Raw genomic sequence first — 16,808 nt, 5'->3', positions numbered from 1 at the left:
ATTCCCCAGGCGGGTCTCGAACCCGTGGGCTCAGGCAATCCACTCACCTCAGCCTCCCAAAGGCGCGGGATTACAGGCTGAGCCACCGAGCCTGGCTGAGTTTCAGTCTTTTAAGTTCCCAGACTAATTTCAGTGATAAAGTGCTTCTGCAGCTGATACTAGATACTATAGTTCCCTGTATCCTCAGGGAATGTGTTCCACGACCCCCTGTGGATGATCAAAACCACAGGTAGTATTGACCCCTATATATAATATGTCTTTGTCTATATAAACATACCTATGATAAAATTTCATTTATAGATTAACCAAAAATTAATGATAAAAAAGAACAATTATAACAACATGCCGACATCACTACTGTTGCACTGTAGTCCAATATTAAGTAAAATAAGTTTTGCTTGAACACAAACACTGCAATAACACAAGAGTCGATCTGATAACCTAGTCAGCTACTGAGTAACAACCTGCAGAAAGCATCTGCACGGGGGATACGCTACACAAAGGAATGGGTCACGCCCCAGGTGGGATGCAGAGTGAGAGTTCATCACACTACTCAGAACAGTGTACAATTTAAAACTTATGCATTTTTTACTTCTGGAATTATCCATGTAATATAGACTGCTGATAACTGAGTCCAAGAAAAGTTAAGCTGTGGATAAGGGGGGACACTATGCTTTATTATCCAAAATGTTTTATTGTACAATGGAAAACAAAACCCAAAATGGAAAAAAAAATGAATGAATGGTATATTGTTATAATTGTTCTTTTTCATCATTAATGAAAAATGAATGAATCACAACATTGATTCAATGTTAGAATTATAGTTATCCCTCTATATCCATGGGTTCCATGTTCACAGGGTCCATTATTCAAGGATTGAAAATATTCAACAAAAGAAACCAGTAAAAAATAATAATACAGCAATAAAAAAATACAAATTTTAAAAAGCGACTGTTTGCATAGCATTTGCATTATATTAATATTATAAGTAATCTAGAGAAGATTTATAGTATACAGGAGGAGGCATGTAGGTCATATGCAAATACTATGCTATTTTACATCAGGGACTTGCGCATCAGTGGATTTTGGTTTCCACAGGATTCCTGGAACCAATCTCCCATGGATACCAAGGGATCACTGAACTTATTTTCTAACCAGACATTAAGTTTTTATAAAGGTGATTGCAAATTGAAGCTTCTTAGCCCTGGTCATCAACAGTTTGATACAAATTTTTTATTAGTAAATATACTGCACAGGAGATGTAGCCCCAAAACCACTTTCTTCCAGGTGGCCCAGGATAATATTTAAGCTTAATTTTTTACAGTAAAACTTATATACACAGCTAGATCTACTTTGTCCCACTACTATCAATAAAATCACACGTGGATACATGTAATCCCAAGTAGTTTCCTTTCTGACACTGGCAACACCACAAAAACTGCAATATCACAAGAGTCAGTCTGATAACCTAATCAGCTACTGGCCCACATAAATCAGAATCAATGGGGTAAGAGCTTGGTTCTGCCTCGGCTCCAGCAGGACAGAGCTGCTGTTGTGCTGCCATGAATACTGTGGGAGAGGTGTGTGGGGAGGGTAGGAGGGGACACATACTATTCCATAACCAGGACAATGTCATTCTTAGACTCAAAGGCATCGTAGAGCTGGATGAGGTTCGCATGGTCCAGCTGGTTCATGACGCTGATCTCGTTCTTCACCTCCTCCTGTGAAGAGGGAAATGGGCTTTAGTGTGGTAAAGATGGAAGGAGGAGGGAGGGAGCCCCTCCCGCAGCCTGTACCTTATCTTTTGTGCCTCTGGTCTTAATGATTTTGGCTGCCAGCTTCAGACCTGTGGCTGTCTCTTCGCACTTGTGAACCTGGCCAAAACGCCCTCTGCCAAAAAGAGGAAGCAGCACAACATGAAGTCCTGTCATCTATTGCCAAGTGGACAGTGCACAGTGACCCTGGGCATTTCTCTTTTTGAGTTTGAATGAGTAAACCTGTGAGTGCATCTACTGTATCTGATAAACTTCTAGAACAGCAATTGTCAAGGTGTGGTCTGTGGGTCACTTGCAAAAGAATCACATGGGGGGTTGCTAAGAATGCAGGTTTCCTGGGCTCTACCCCAGACCTTCTCAGGCAGGAATCTGGGGAAGACTCCAGAATTTGCATTTTCAGCAAATTCCCTGAGTGATTCATATGCACCCTAAAATTTGAGAATCACCTTTATAGATAATACAGAATATTTCTCAATACATGTGAATATAATCAGATGGGCTTTGTTAGCAGAAGCACATTACAGCCCATGGTCAAGTATATGAAACTACTTTTGGAAACTGTATATAAATAAATGACAGAAATATTGCATATGTGTGTGTGTGTGTGTGTGTGTGTGTGTGTGTGTGTGTGTGTGTGTGTGTATCAAAAATACATACTGCCTAGTCTCCTATGAGATTTTTTTGACAGTTTAGCTTGGATATAAGCATAAGACAGCTTCTTACCTATGTAATCACATATAGAAATGCAAATTTGTGAAAGGTTTTCCATTTGATTTGTTTGTTTACTTTGCTATCTTATTTAGTAAAATCAGCTAGAATACATTGTGCATTGGTGGTTATCACAGTAGAGAGTGAAGGAGAGACCCTCCAGGAACATAGCAAACCTAAAGTAAGACCTATGACAAGGCTGGAGGATTTCAAAGATGAGGATCACAGCAACACTGGAAGAGGTAGGGGCAGTGGCGGCTACCATATTCTATTCAACTTATCTACACACCCAGTGCAGAAGCAGACAGATCTTGGAGAATGACATTGGATTACCACAAACATAGTCAAGGCGTGACTTCAATTCCAACAACTGCTCCAAATGTATTCTTTACTGGAGTACATGAACATAGACACAGACACCTCCCATGTGGCTATTAATTAAGAAAATGCTTTTTCCCTATGTTTCCCTAGGTTAGGCCCCTAGAACCTTCTGGCCCAGCAGTGGTGTACCATCAATGTCTGACTACTCGGCTACCTCAGCTCTCTGGCTCTCTTGCATAACTTATTCTGCAAGAGCCTTGAATGTTAAGGCCACCCTCCAAGATTCATGTGGGCTCATCATACTGCTAAGTTAATGTGAACCGAACGTGGTGATCAGGTATTATAAATACCCTAGAGTCCACAGGGCACAAGATGAACTCCCAGGAAAATTCAGGGACTTGCCACTGTGGGCAGGTTTTTTGAGATTCAGTGATCCTTGGCATGTTGCTATATCTCTGCCAAAAGTAAAAGATAAGTTGCTATATCCTGAACCTCCTACCATTAAAAAGGAGATACAGTCATTTGACAAACAGCTTTGCATTTGAAGACAGCAACACACATTTGGTTGTGCTCATCTAATGTATTTGCTGAGCAAATCATGGCTGCCAATTTTGGGTGGATCCCGGAACAAGAGGTGACCAGCAGCTGGTTCAGACGGCAGTACAATCGAGAAGGTCTGATGGTGCTCAAGAAGACAAAAAGAAAGCTTTAAAGGAGCCATTGACAAACTGTGACTGGACAAACAGCACAAATTCTGGGAATTATTTCAAAGTTTGTTCTGCAAATAACAATTCTCTGTTAGAGAAATAGTTGCTGGCTTGCCACTGAAGTCCCTGAAGACCCAAATACCTCAGACTTCCATGGCATCAGTTCATGTTGTGGAATTCCCATTTCTCCCTCAGCCCATCCCCACAGTTTCATGGGATATGATCAGCCAGCTAGGGAAGAAAAAGTTCAGGTGGTTTCATGTGGCTGAGGGCAAACAAACAGGGAATGGGAAGAGTTAGAAGGGACTTCACAAATAGCAACAACACCAACTGTAGAAACCTGTGCTTAGTAGCTATGCACATTTTCTATACAGTGATAACAGGGGGATTATGAGTGAAGTAAAGGAAAGAACATCCTCTGCATGAATACGGTCCTTAATGGACTTTAATCTTCCTTCTTTAGAGAGAGAGTATACATTTAGATGTCCCTCAAATAAATTATTCAAAGAGCAAAGTAACCAGTTGAAATGGAGAATAGTAATTAATACAGTAACAATATAAATGGAAAACCAGCAATAATGATATAAAGATTTAACACATCCCACAAGAACTACACAGTATTGACTAGTTTCTACGTCCTGTCTCCCTGTGTCTACACCATGGCTTTGGGCAGCTGATCAATCTGGTGGCTCACATGGGGTTTTTTCTTATTTTCAGACATTATAACATGGGAAATAAAGTAGACAATAAATGCAGAGTTTAGTCACCACATCAACCTTTCTGGCATCAGTGACCGTTTTCAGAAATGGTTAAAATCTCTTAAGATGTGTGTTTATAACATCTGCAAAGTCCTCAGGCTCTGTCCTTGTGAAAGCTCTCTTTTTTTTGTTGAAAGAATGTTAAAACTGAGCATTACTTACCCTCCTAAAATTTCTGTTTTGCTCACAGTATAGAAACTGTTGACTGCTGCTTGTTTGGCTGTCACAATACGATGGTCAAACGGGGCAGGAGGAGCTGGGATATCATCTAGAGGGTGAGAGAAAAAGAAGGGCCATCTATCAAGCAGTCCAACCTCATTATGGCCACAAGCATTGGGCCTCATAGTAAAAATGTGCTCATTTAATAATAAAATACAATGAGCCATCTGTTTTATTTCTAACAATCCAGGCACATAAATTTTCACTTGAGATTATGAGCTGTGATTCACAAAGGTGATATCTGACATTTCTGAGAAAGAATGTCAGGACCACTCAACAATTGTTCAAACCATCTTCAGGATCACTTTTAAGAATGTCAAAATAGTTAAAAATCTCTAACACCAATACAGTCCAGACAGGTAATACTTCCAAGTCTGAGACAATTTTAATTCAAACATGAGAAATTGTTTGATCCTTTTTAAAAAAATTACCACTGATATAGTCTGTTATTTTAATTAAAGTAGAGAAGAAAAAAAGAAAAATGAAACATTTATTCATGTCATTGAAATGTTTGATATTATATATTACTTTCCAAAATGTTTTAGACTTTATTTAAGGCACATTTAAAGCACAAAGATGAATTTTTCCTGGCTGGCTGGAAATAAAACACCCAATAAAACTAGGTAAGTGTGTATTCTACAGCTATCGAATTTCTCCCACTTTCTGCCTTCCATCTTAAGTATTTAAACGCTAGTCCACATTAGCATCAGTTCTAACACCCATGATTACTCAGTAAGATTTCTTTCAGTATTTTTTTCTTTTCCATGTTAAATTTGCTTGCCATGAACCTGTTCATTCTCCATTAATTCATTTATTAAGAGCTACTGCATGCATACACTGTGGATACAAAAGGAAATGAGTAGAAAATAGTTTTGCTCTCAAAAATTTACATTTTTAACACATTTCTTGAGCACTTATCTTGTTCCAGGCACTCTATCAAGTATTAATATTTTTTAGAATTTAGATACTATAAATCTCTGGGAATCTGATCTGATAAGGACATTCACCTCTCACACCACAAACATGCTGAAAAATGAAGTCAAGAAAGAATTATCTTGGGGTAGCATTCATCGCTTCAGATTTTTTTAAAAAGAGGGATTGAGTTAAACACACAAATGGCATCAATATGGCATTAAGTCTCCTGCAGGCTGTTAGATTAAGTGAACCTTAGTAGGAAAAGTTTACTGGAAAAGGTTAAAAAGCCTTAATGGGCCAAACAAAAGTCATTTCCTACCCAAGAGGGTCAGGAGATCTTTCTCTTGGGAGGTCTTCATCCCAGCAGACTTCCAGGGTTTGCCCTGTGAGTAACTCTGGCCTTGTTTGGCCACCTGTGTCATTTTACATGCGTGTCCTTCACCTGTACCTACTACATCTACTCTGCTCTTTTTGTTGACATCGTAGACGAAGCACTCCTCTGTCACTCTACGCTTACTGCTACCCGTATACTCTGTTTGTTCAGCATTCTGGAAAATGGATCCTACTGCTGAATTTCCTGGGATTCGTGGTGTAGAAATGGTCTTTACACCACTGACACACCTGGAAAATAAAATCCAGTTGCAGCTCTCAAAGTTTCAAGGAGAAAACTTTCAGATGGTCAAAATTCTTAGACTAAAACTTTCTAAAATGATATTTCAGTGACAAGGATGCAAGTTCCATCATACAGTTGACCATTTTGGTGTCTGGGGACAAAATAGAGCAGTATGTGTCCTCCATCAAATCTGTGGATGTAGATAATCAGGATCCCAGAGGATCTCCCCAATATCCTCATTGTGATCCCAAGTTATTTCACTGACCCTTTATAAAAGCAATCATTCTATGAATGCCTAATTTGATCTTCATTTTTTTTTAAACTTCCTTTCCTTAGAGAAGAGAGAAATTACTAAATTACAGCATGATAAAAGAAGCAACAATCTCTCTGAATAATAACAGCAGTGAGAATAAACCTTTATAGGAGGAAAATTCTACCTAATTTCCGTTTCTCAGCAGCTCTCAGCCTTACTAAGAACATCTTTGCAGTGATGGAGTTTTTGAGTAATCATTTATGTTTATGTTTAATTCTTGGAAAATTAAATTTCTCCAAGATTGTGTTTCAAATATATTATCAAAAAATTAAATAAGAATTATGTCTTAAATCCCAGAAACAGACCACACAAGTGTTTTGATAGTTTTTGTTCCAAATAGATACTGTGGTTCAGCATAATTTAGAGTAATTAATTTTAATTGGCTACAAAAATACCTGAATTTATATGTGAAACTTTGCAGTTAAGGAAGAAAGTAATTCAATAATCTACATCTTATGCAATGCCCATAATATTTGGGGAAAAAATAGCCAATTTATGATGTATAATGGAGTAGGTAGGCTTTTTCAGATTTAGGTTTTTAACTTAAAGATAAATCTAATCATTATTTAATTCTTGACCTTAGGAAGGATGTGTTCTAAATTGCTAAAAAAATAAAAGTTTTTTACTTAATCTTTTAAAAATATTGGTTCCCATGAGCACTATTAATCATCATCTTTGCCTACCAGTTGGTAGAAAACTTAGAAAACAATAAAATGCCTGAAAATATCACAAACAAGAAGAAAAAATAATGGCAAGAAAATGTGACCATGAAAAATCCACATCAACTGGGAAACTGGGTTTTAAATTATTGCTTTAAAAATTATCTTCAAGCTGGGCTCGGTGGCTCAGCCTGTAATCCCGCACCTTTGGGAGGCTGAGGTGAGTGAATTGCCTGAGCCCGCGGGTTCGAGACCCGCCTGGGCAGCGAGACCTCATCTCTACAATAAATAAAAAAATCAGCCGGGCGTGGTAGTGCATGCCTGTAATTCCGGCTACTTGGAAGGCTGAGGCGGAAGGATCACCGGAGCCCAGCAGGTCGAGGCTGCGGTGGCCGGGAGCGGCCACTGCACTCCAGTCTGGGTGACAGAGTGAGACTCCAACTTTAAAAAAAAAAATTATCTTCATTAATCCTTGGTCTTAAATTGTAATGGCATACAAAAGCGTCAATTGTGGATGTGCAATGCTGTAACCCTACCTTTCATGGAATTGGTCACCAATAGTTTTATCAACATATTGCCTTTTATTTGGACACTGGTCCAGAACTGTCTCATGAGCAGTTGCCAATTCTGCTTTTTTCTTGACTTCTCTTCCTCTAGTATCTTCCTTAGAATGAAGCCCATTTTTCTCTTTTTCCAACACTAGATATTCATTTTGGTCCATAGTGTCTTGTTTACCATCTTCAACACTGTCATTTTCTTGTCTGTTCGAGCCCTCTGTGCATGAAATGTCTTTTCCATCTATATTCTCTCCTGGCTCTATGGGATTTCTTGGAGCAAAATCTTCCACCTCATCTTGTCTTTCTGTATGCAATACAGCAAAACTTCTCTGAACTAGGGAAGCATTGGTCTTCTCGGTATTTTTCTTGTTGAGTTTATTAACATTTTCTTTCTCAGAGAAGAGTTGGTTCTTCTGGGTAGATCTCTCTAGAAGCCACCACAGGACACAAAATATTTTAATGGAGAGTGCATGTAAGAAGTATAATTTTGGCTTCATATAATGGCATCTCTATTCAGGTTTCTTTTTATCCGCAGATATAAGTTTTAAAAGCAAAGTATAAGAAAATATGACTGACAAGGGTTCTGAAAGATTTTCTTGTTTGTAACTGGTAAGACCCAAAGTCCATCAAACAAAGGTATTAAAAAAACAACACTTCTCCCTTCTCCCAGCACAGGTCTTTATGAACATGTATCTTCCCCGGAATAAGAATAGCAAGAACAGGACTTTTACAACAAGACTCTCTTAATCCATAGTTAATTAGTCTCCGAAATATGTTACCTATGAGGGCTGATGTCCTTCTGCCTTTGACAGATGTCCTTTCCATCAGGCCAGAATCTGACCACATCTTCTCTTTAGCCTGTGGATATACAATTAAGTAACTGAGATTACATATTACCTCTGGGTTTTCAACCTCAGTACTACTGACACTTGAGGCTGGATAATTCTTTATTGTGTGGAATATCATAAGCATTATAGGATGTTTAGCAGCATCCCTGGCCTCTATCCACCAAGAGGCCAGTAGTGCCCTCCCTTCCAGTTGTGACAAACAAAAATGTCTCCAGAGATTGATGAATTCCCCTGGGGACAAAATCACCCAGGTTCAAAACTATATTATAAAATTCAAACAGAAAAAACACAAAAATTAACAGTAATGTAGAAGGCAGAAGAGTCTGATTAATGACCCCATATAGAATACAGTATCTAAAATGAACACACTAATTTCAAAGAAATTCTGTAAAACTCTGGCATTGTTTGTAAATGAAAGTCCATCTTCATGAATAGATTAAAGGGTATTGATAATGTGAATGTCACCCCTGACCTCTGTTTAAATTGTCTTGATACAGTTCACATATAAATCAAATAAAAACGAGAGGATATATGTGATTGGGCTCTGTAAACCAGAAAGAAGAGATGAAAGTAAGCTGTATAAATGAAGTTTTTACATTGCTTAGAACAGTTGGCCCTTTTCCTAAGTAGATAAACATTCTTCTCATAATCCTGGATTCTCTGAATTAGTTTAGCAAAACCCCTTGCTAATGTATATCATATAAAAGGTAAACATTAGCCCAATCCACCCAAATTATCACAAATTCTAAAGTTATGCAGCACAAATTAATGAAATTATGTAGATGTCAAAAGAATCAGTCCTTTCCTTTTTCCTTTGAAACAGAATACAATTTGCCTTAGGGAAATCTGCAAACACGAAACAATATAAGTGCAGAACACAAATATCAAGACAAATTGCAGATGTACTTTTAAACAATTCATAGTGTAGCTCCATGGGTTCAGAGTACTTCCATTTTTTAAATGGGGAACTTATAACATAGAGGCATGTTTAGTAAAACCAAGGTTGGATGTTAGATTCTCAAAGTTTCTCTTGTAAGTTAAAGTGAAGAATTGATATTTGCATATCCTTTCCTCTGCAGGGAAAATGGCCTTCAGCTTACTCAGGCAAAGCTAGATCCTCCCTTTTCTGTGCCTGCACAGAACTCAGCACATACCTCCACCCTGGCATTCCTTGCAACACCTAATCAAACTTTTCTTCTTGTCAAGTTCCCATTCAATTGTGGTCTTCTAATGGGCAAAAAGATTGATTCATCTTTTACTCCCGGTGCTTATCCCAGAGATCTGCAGATAGTGATGGTGGTGGTGGTGATGGTGGTGGTGGAGATGATGATGGTGGTGGTGGAGATGATGATGGTGGTGGTGGTAGTGGTGGTGATGGCTAGCATGTACTGAGTACGGACTACATACCAGACACTATTCTAAGCACTGTATGCTATTAACTCACTTGCTCCTCATAACAACCCTTTAAGATAGATACTATTTGCCCTATTTTATAAATGAAGTTTGGTAATTTCTCAAGGTTATTAAGTTTGGAAATAGTAGAGCCAGGATTCTAACTCAACTGTTTGTCTCAGTCTGTGCACTTAATACTACATTGTTCTGTCTCTCTGACAGAAAAAAAGGATTATAGTCAAGTTTTATTATTAATATTTGTTGAGCTCTAATACATAGTTGGCACAAGAGATAAGAAAGAAGATTAAGAGAGAAGGGCATAAAGCTAAAACAAATTAGCAAAGTGAAGAGAAACATATTTATTGACAAAAAAATTAGAATTAACATGGAAGAGAGGAAAAAGAGAGAGAGAGAGAATTTAAGTTCAGTTTTGAAAGCATATATCCAGTTGGGCATGGTGGTTCATGCCTATAATCCCAGCATTTTGGGAGCCTGAGGTGAGAGGATTGCCTGAGCCCACAGATTTGAGACCATCCTGGGCAACGTGGCAAGACCTCATCTCTATAATTAAAAAAAAAAAAAAATTAGCTGGGCATGGTGGTGCCTGCCTGTATTTTCAACTACTTGGAAGGCTGAGGTGGAAGGATCGCCTGAACCCAGCAGGTTGACGCTACAGTGGCCATGAGCATGCTACTGCACTCCAGCCTGGGCGATAGAGTGAGACCTCCCCCCGAAAAAAAGAAAGAAAGAAAGCATGTATCCAAATAAGACAGTTTAACAAATTGTGTTTAGGATATACTTTTCAATTCTCCTCCTTTGAAATGAAAACTCCTGGTGCATCCATAGGCATTGTTCTTCTAGATTTATTCTGTGAGGTATGAACAAAATGGGAAAAGCAAATGTGGGCTTAGTAATGAAAACTGGTAGATATCAGTCTATTTCAGATAATAAAAATATATACAATATTGAGAACCTGGATGAACAACTGACATCTGCTTGTGAGGTCATCTGAAAGCCTGGTGGCAAATGTCCATATGCTGGGTCAATATTCTTTGAGTACAGGGTCTGACCTGGACCGACAGGAGAAGCTGTTGGTCCTGAGGAATACAAGAAACCAGCTTCCAAATGGGGCTGTTTTTTTCTTTGGTAATTATAAGTTACATATGTTTTACCATTTAAACAATGTAAGAATGTCCTTATTCATTGCCAAAGGCTATTATATCTTTATTTTCCTATGTAATACTGACATCTAGAGGAACTTTGAACTGGAGAGTTTCCAATAAATAAAAGTTGTATTTCTCTTTTTCTCCCCCAACAGCATCCTCATGAACCTCAATATGAAGTGTTTTTGCTTAGTATTTCTAAGTTATGTGTAGAAGTTTCTAGAATAGGAAGCACAAGTCTGTAGATACATCTTGCTTGTTGTCCCAAAATGAAACAGGTTTTCTACTGATTAAAGAAGACAGGACAAATGCTGTTAAGTATAAAGTTCCTGACATAATTCTGATCATCTCCAATTAATGGAATAAAATCACACCAGAGATTGTGTTCCTCTGCTGAATTCACACTGATGGCTGAGATGAACCTAAGGACCTAGTTTCACTCACATTTACTCATTTATTCATTCACTTAAGAAACAGTTCTATATTTGCATATAGATTCCTTTACAACTATTTACCAATTCCTTTATAATTTATCAGTGGATTCAGAATGACACAGGACAGAAAGGCAACGTGGCCCAAATGCCTAAGTATCAAAAATACAGTTCAGCGCTCTCCACTCTGTCTGGTTTCTTACACTGGTCTCCTCAGTGGGGTGCATATACCCAGGGAATGGCCATGGTAGTCCTTATGGAACTGTGAAAGAAATGTTAGAACTCATTTCTATTGATTCCATTTTTCATGGACTAAATGTTTATGTCCCTCCCAAACTCATATGTTGAAATTCTAACCCCAAGGTGATGGTCTTAGGAGGTGGTGCCTTTGGGAGGTGATTGGGTCATGAGGGTGGGGGATCTCATGAATGGATTAGTACCTGTTTAAGAACAGACATGAGTGCTTTCTCTTCACAATGAGAAGGGCATTGCAAACTAGGAAGTGGACCCTCACTAGACGCTACATCTGTCAGCATCCTGATCTGGGACTTCTCAGTCTCCAGAGCTGTGAGAAATAAATGTTTGTTGTTTAAGTAATCCTGTCTAGAATAATTTGCTATGGCAGCCTGAACTAAAACACCAGTCTCTTAAAATTTATATTTTACATATGTTTTGAGATACATTTTAATAAAATTGGACACATATAATGTATAAGTATCTATATAATATACTAAACATTATTTCCAAAAATATACATGTGCTAGTTATCAATATATATAATTTATAAGTAAATAAATATATTGTGACATGCTTAAAAATATTTTATTGATAGCGGTGCAAAATCAAAATAGGAGACCATTCTTTTAGATAACACTATACCTTACGTTCTGATTTTGTGAAATATGTGTTTTAGAGAAAAGCCATTCTAACTTGCAGGTTCTAGGGCAAGTACATAATTAAACTATCAGCTCAATTCTTGCAAACTCTTTTATCCTTCTGCAAAGTACTGCTTTTTAAGAGGTCAATATTCATTGCTCAAATGCCAATGTTGACTATGTAACCAACTGCAAGTAAGCACTCTACACTCTTCTCTTAGTGTTAGTAGTTACATTGATTGCCATAAAATCCAGATATGAAGAGGAAGGCAGCATGAGCCCACAGGTATGCACCCTAATACCTGGGCATGACCTCACCCTTGCCCTACTCTACAAACCTGTCCCCAATACTGCATTAAAACCCTACTTCTCCTGAGAGTGGGATAATCGGAAACAAAAATTAACTCAGTTGGATAACGTTGCCTAGTTCCTTCCATTCACATTCAATAAAAAACAACCTTTAAAAAAAATCCTAAAATGGATTTAACCTTAAAAGAACAGACAACCTAAGACAGTGGCCAACTCCTATGGATGTTAACAATACTACAATCATTTTCTGTGTTAACTTACTGTTGGTCAGCGTATCTACCCACCCACTGGAATATGGACCCTTTTCTTCTCCATTGCTTCCCCAGCACCAAACATGGGTTATTGTTCAATCAGTGCTTGGTGAAGTAATGTGTGATGAAGAAAAGAAGACGTGCTCCCAGGAATGGCGCACTCATTGCGAGAACACCTGGCCGTCAAGTTGCATCATTGAAAAGCCAGGCTGTCCTGGGGACAATCTCAGATGCATCCCTACCACAGAGGACCAGAACCACAACCCTGCATTTATATAGCTGGTGTTAAGTGGTATTCACAGCCCTGCATTTTGGGATTGCCGTTGCTACACAAAATTGTGTTCATAATGTCATATCCAGGACATGACAAGATTGTGTACCTGAGTAACAGCTTTTCATGTAATTAATGCTATGGAGATGCCCAAACAAATACTTGTTGGTCCTTTTATCCTAAGACTTAGAAATATCAAAACAAAATTATAACAATTTATAATAATTTTGTTAAACTTTTATTAGACTCCTGATGGGGGAGAGAAAAATAAATAAATCCTAAAAGAATACAAAGAAATTTTCAGAGAAAATATAAAAACTACATTTTCTTGCCTGAGCATAGAACATAATTTTAGAGATCATTTGTAAAATAAATCTATTTCTCTTCATCTTCAGCACACACTCAAATTCTCTCTGCATTAAGTGAGAAAACTCTGAAGTCCTAAGTAATAAAAGGAATTCTTACAAAGCACAGCCTATTCCATGGTCTGTGGGGACTGGCGTGGTATAAGGCGGGACAAGATCTGACTGACCAAATCCAGAAAGGGAGAGTGTTCGCCTAGACCTCAGAATTCAGGAAGTAGATCGTCCCTCGGCTGCTGATGACATCAAGTAGAATCAAAGTCACCTGAACAAATTACCCTGCCAGGAAAATTAAAGTCTTTTGACGCATCCACAATTATGTGAACAGTGCTTCATTCAGAAACCAAGTAAATGGGACTCTTCAAGGATATAGATCAAGAAAGAGCCGAAATTAAAGATGCTGATTCAAGAAAGTTTATTTGGACCGTCTGTCAAGTGAAAATACATGGATAGCCGGGCTCGGTGGCTCAGCCTGTAATCCCACACCTTTGGGAGGCTGAGGTGAGTGGATTGCCTGAGCCCGCGGGTTCGAGACACGCCTGGGCAACTTGGCGAGACCTCATCTCTACAATAAATCAAAAAATCAGCCAGGCGTGGTAGCGCATGCCTGTAATTCCGGCTACTCGGAAGGCTGAGGCGGAAGGATCGCCAGAGCCCAGCAGGTCGAGGCTGCGGTGGCCGGGAGCGGCCACTGCACTCCAGTCTGGGCAACAGAGTGAGACTCCAACTCAAAAAAAAAAAAAAAAAAGAAAATATACGGATAATTTTACTTTTATTTTTATTGTGTGTGTAAGAAAAGGATGCTCCAAGCATCCTTCAGCAAGAAAAGACTGAGTGGAGCTCAGTACTGGTCAAGTTTACTCTATTAGGTTTTACCTTATTGACAACAGACTTTTTAAAGTTTAAATACACTTTAAAGTTTTCTTATGCTGATAACCTCCTTGTTATATAGCAAAAACCATGTGGGTGATAGGTTCAGAACTGAGGAGATTTAAAAAGACCAATGCTAGCTGGGCTCGGTGGCTCAGCCTGTAATTCCGTGCCATGGGAGGCTGAGGTGAGTGGATTGCCTGAGCCCAAGGGTTCGAGACCCGCCTGGGCAACTTGGTGAGACCACATCTCTACAATAAAAATCAAAAAATCAGCTAGGCGTGGTAGCGCACACCTGTAATTCCGGCTACTCGGAAGGCTGAGGTGGAAGGATCGCCGGAGCTCAGCAGGTCGAGACTGTGGTGGCCGGGAGTGGCCACTGCACTCCAGTCTGGGCAACAGAGTGAGACTTCAACTCAAAAAAAATAAAATAAAATAAAAATAAAAAGACCAATGCTTGAGATTGGCAGTAGAGGACAGAGCTGTAGGATAGGGTGGCTGACCCCTAATATCTGCCCTGTCCCCATCAGGGTCCAGGCTATGGGTCACAGCTACAAATTATTGCAAATATTTGCTCTCCTCCATCCTTCTATCCAGTCTGTCTCTGTCAACATTAGAACCAGTTAAAATGAATAAACCAATAATTTTCATCCAAATATATAGTCACATTGGGTACATCGATAACATGAATTTTATTTCTTCTATCTAATAACACGAATTTTATTTCTTCTATCTGATACCTGATGGATGAGATGACCTAAGACAATCATAACTGAGTCATGGATTTAACCTTCAAAGAACAGACAAACTAAGACATTGACTGACTCCTATGATAATCATAGCTGAGTCATATTTCTTTTTATCCTTTCTAGTCTCCTTCCCTGTCCTCCCCACACAGAAAATGTGGAACCCTCTGACTTGCAGCCGTTCTTTCTTCCCAAACTGATGTGACCTTGCTCAGTCTGCTGCCTCACCTCACCCTACCAGCAGTCCTCAGCACCCTTACCTGTCTTTTCTTAGCTCTCCCTGGCTCTAACATGAGATTCTCAACCACCTGGGGGCATTTGAAACGACTGATGCCTGAGTCCCTCCACTTGAGATTCAGATTAAATGGGTCTGAGTGGGGCCAGGACACTGGTGGTTTTCAACCCCACCCACACCCCAGTGATTGCACTGCAAGAGTTGGGAGCCACAACCTCTGTCAGTTCCAGTCACTCTGGTTTTTTCCCTGTGTCCTTCTTGCCAGTCAGGCTCCCTCTGGCCATGGTTTGGGATGATGGTAATAACACTGGAATCCCTGTTACTCCCAAGTAAGTGTCTTTGATCCTATCCGGGATGGATTAGCCAGTAAACCACCGCCCCTTCCTTATCACTCTCCCCCCACCCAGGGATAAGTGCATGGAAATGAGGCCAAGGTAGACAGCCCTGGAAACCGTATCACCTCCTTCCAAAAATGATCTATGGGGAATCCAGGGAGAGCAGAAAATTAAAAAGCCAATGTTCCCAACCATGCCTCTGGTCCTCTGCCTGAAATCCTTCTGCCTAACTTCTTGGTCAAAATTTAATAATTGAAAGTGATTTAATTCCTCCACTAAAATGGAGGCGAGCAAAAAAAAAGGAGGACTCAAGTTGAGGTGAAGAAACACTGTCTTATAGAGTGTAGAATTATTTATAGCACTTTGCACAAAAGTGTATCTGAAAACCATAAATCATAGCACGCTTTTGCTTTCTTGGCAGTCCATCACCAGAATAGCACCTGAAGTTCTTCAAAAACTGTTCAGTGAAGTTACTAAGAAATCGTGAGCATGAGTGCATGAGTGTGTGTGTTAAACAGATTCAAATGGAATTATAGCTCCTTCTGTTCATTTGATTAAAATGAGTCTTACTTGGTAAAATTCCTCTTTTATACCACACAAGTCCAAACTTTGGAATGTTTTCACATGAAGTTTACAGTGTTTTTTCATCACCCAATAAAATTCTTTGATTTCTTTTTGCTGCAGACAGTTTTAAGAGCATTCATTTTACATAGTGTTCTAGGTATGCATTTTAATTTTTATTTTAGGTTCATTTTGTATCACTCCATCTTCTGTCTCCTGCTCGGACCATAAGTTCAGTTCAGTCTCCCCCAGTAGACTGGCTCTTGGCAGTGGTATGTGCTGTCAGAGGCTGGAGAGGGGCTGTGTGTTTAAGGTGTGGTGAGATATGGCCTCGTGGGTTGTGGAGATGTGCAGAGATCTGAGCTTAGACTCACTGAGCAAAATATTTAACCTCTTAATGTTTTACCTTTCTGCATCTTCCCCTGTATAGGAAATGCTGCACACACACTCACACACACACTGCAAAGCAGAGTGGCTTTTTAAAATTTTTTTATTTTTTTGAGTTGGAGTCTCACTCTGTCGCCGCAGCCTCGACCTGCTGGGCTCCGGCGATCCTTCCGCCTCCGCCTTCCGAGTAGCCGGAATTGAAGGCGCGCGCTACCATGCCCGGCTAA

The 16,808-nt window shown here is 39.3% G+C and overlaps 1 protein-coding gene across 1 annotated transcript in view; it reads right to left on the bottom strand.

Moving 5' to 3' along the window:
- MYLK4 (myosin light chain kinase family member 4) overlaps positions 1 to 16,808 on the bottom strand; it is an 81,406-nt gene that overhangs the window by 15,890 nt on the left and 48,708 nt on the right. The window contains exons 2-5 of the mRNA XM_008054210.2: positions 8,325 to 8,403; positions 4,432 to 4,537; positions 1,797 to 1,890; positions 1,612 to 1,721 (exon numbers count right to left, since the gene is read on the bottom strand). Coding sequence (XP_008052401.1) covers positions 1,612 to 1,721; positions 1,797 to 1,890; positions 4,432 to 4,537; positions 8,325 to 8,403 — 389 coding nt within the window. The remainder of the gene's footprint in view (positions 1 to 1,611; positions 1,722 to 1,796; positions 1,891 to 4,431; positions 4,538 to 8,324; positions 8,404 to 16,808) is intronic.

This window comes from Carlito syrichta, unplaced genomic scaffold, assembly GCF_000164805.1.
Source record: "Carlito syrichta isolate Samal-C Ts95f unplaced genomic scaffold, Tarsius_syrichta-2.0.1 Scaffold289250, whole genome shotgun sequence".
Taxonomy (NCBI): Eukaryota; Metazoa; Chordata; class Mammalia; order Primates; family Tarsiidae; genus Carlito; species Carlito syrichta.
This window is presented reverse-complemented; position numbering and strand designations above follow the sequence as displayed.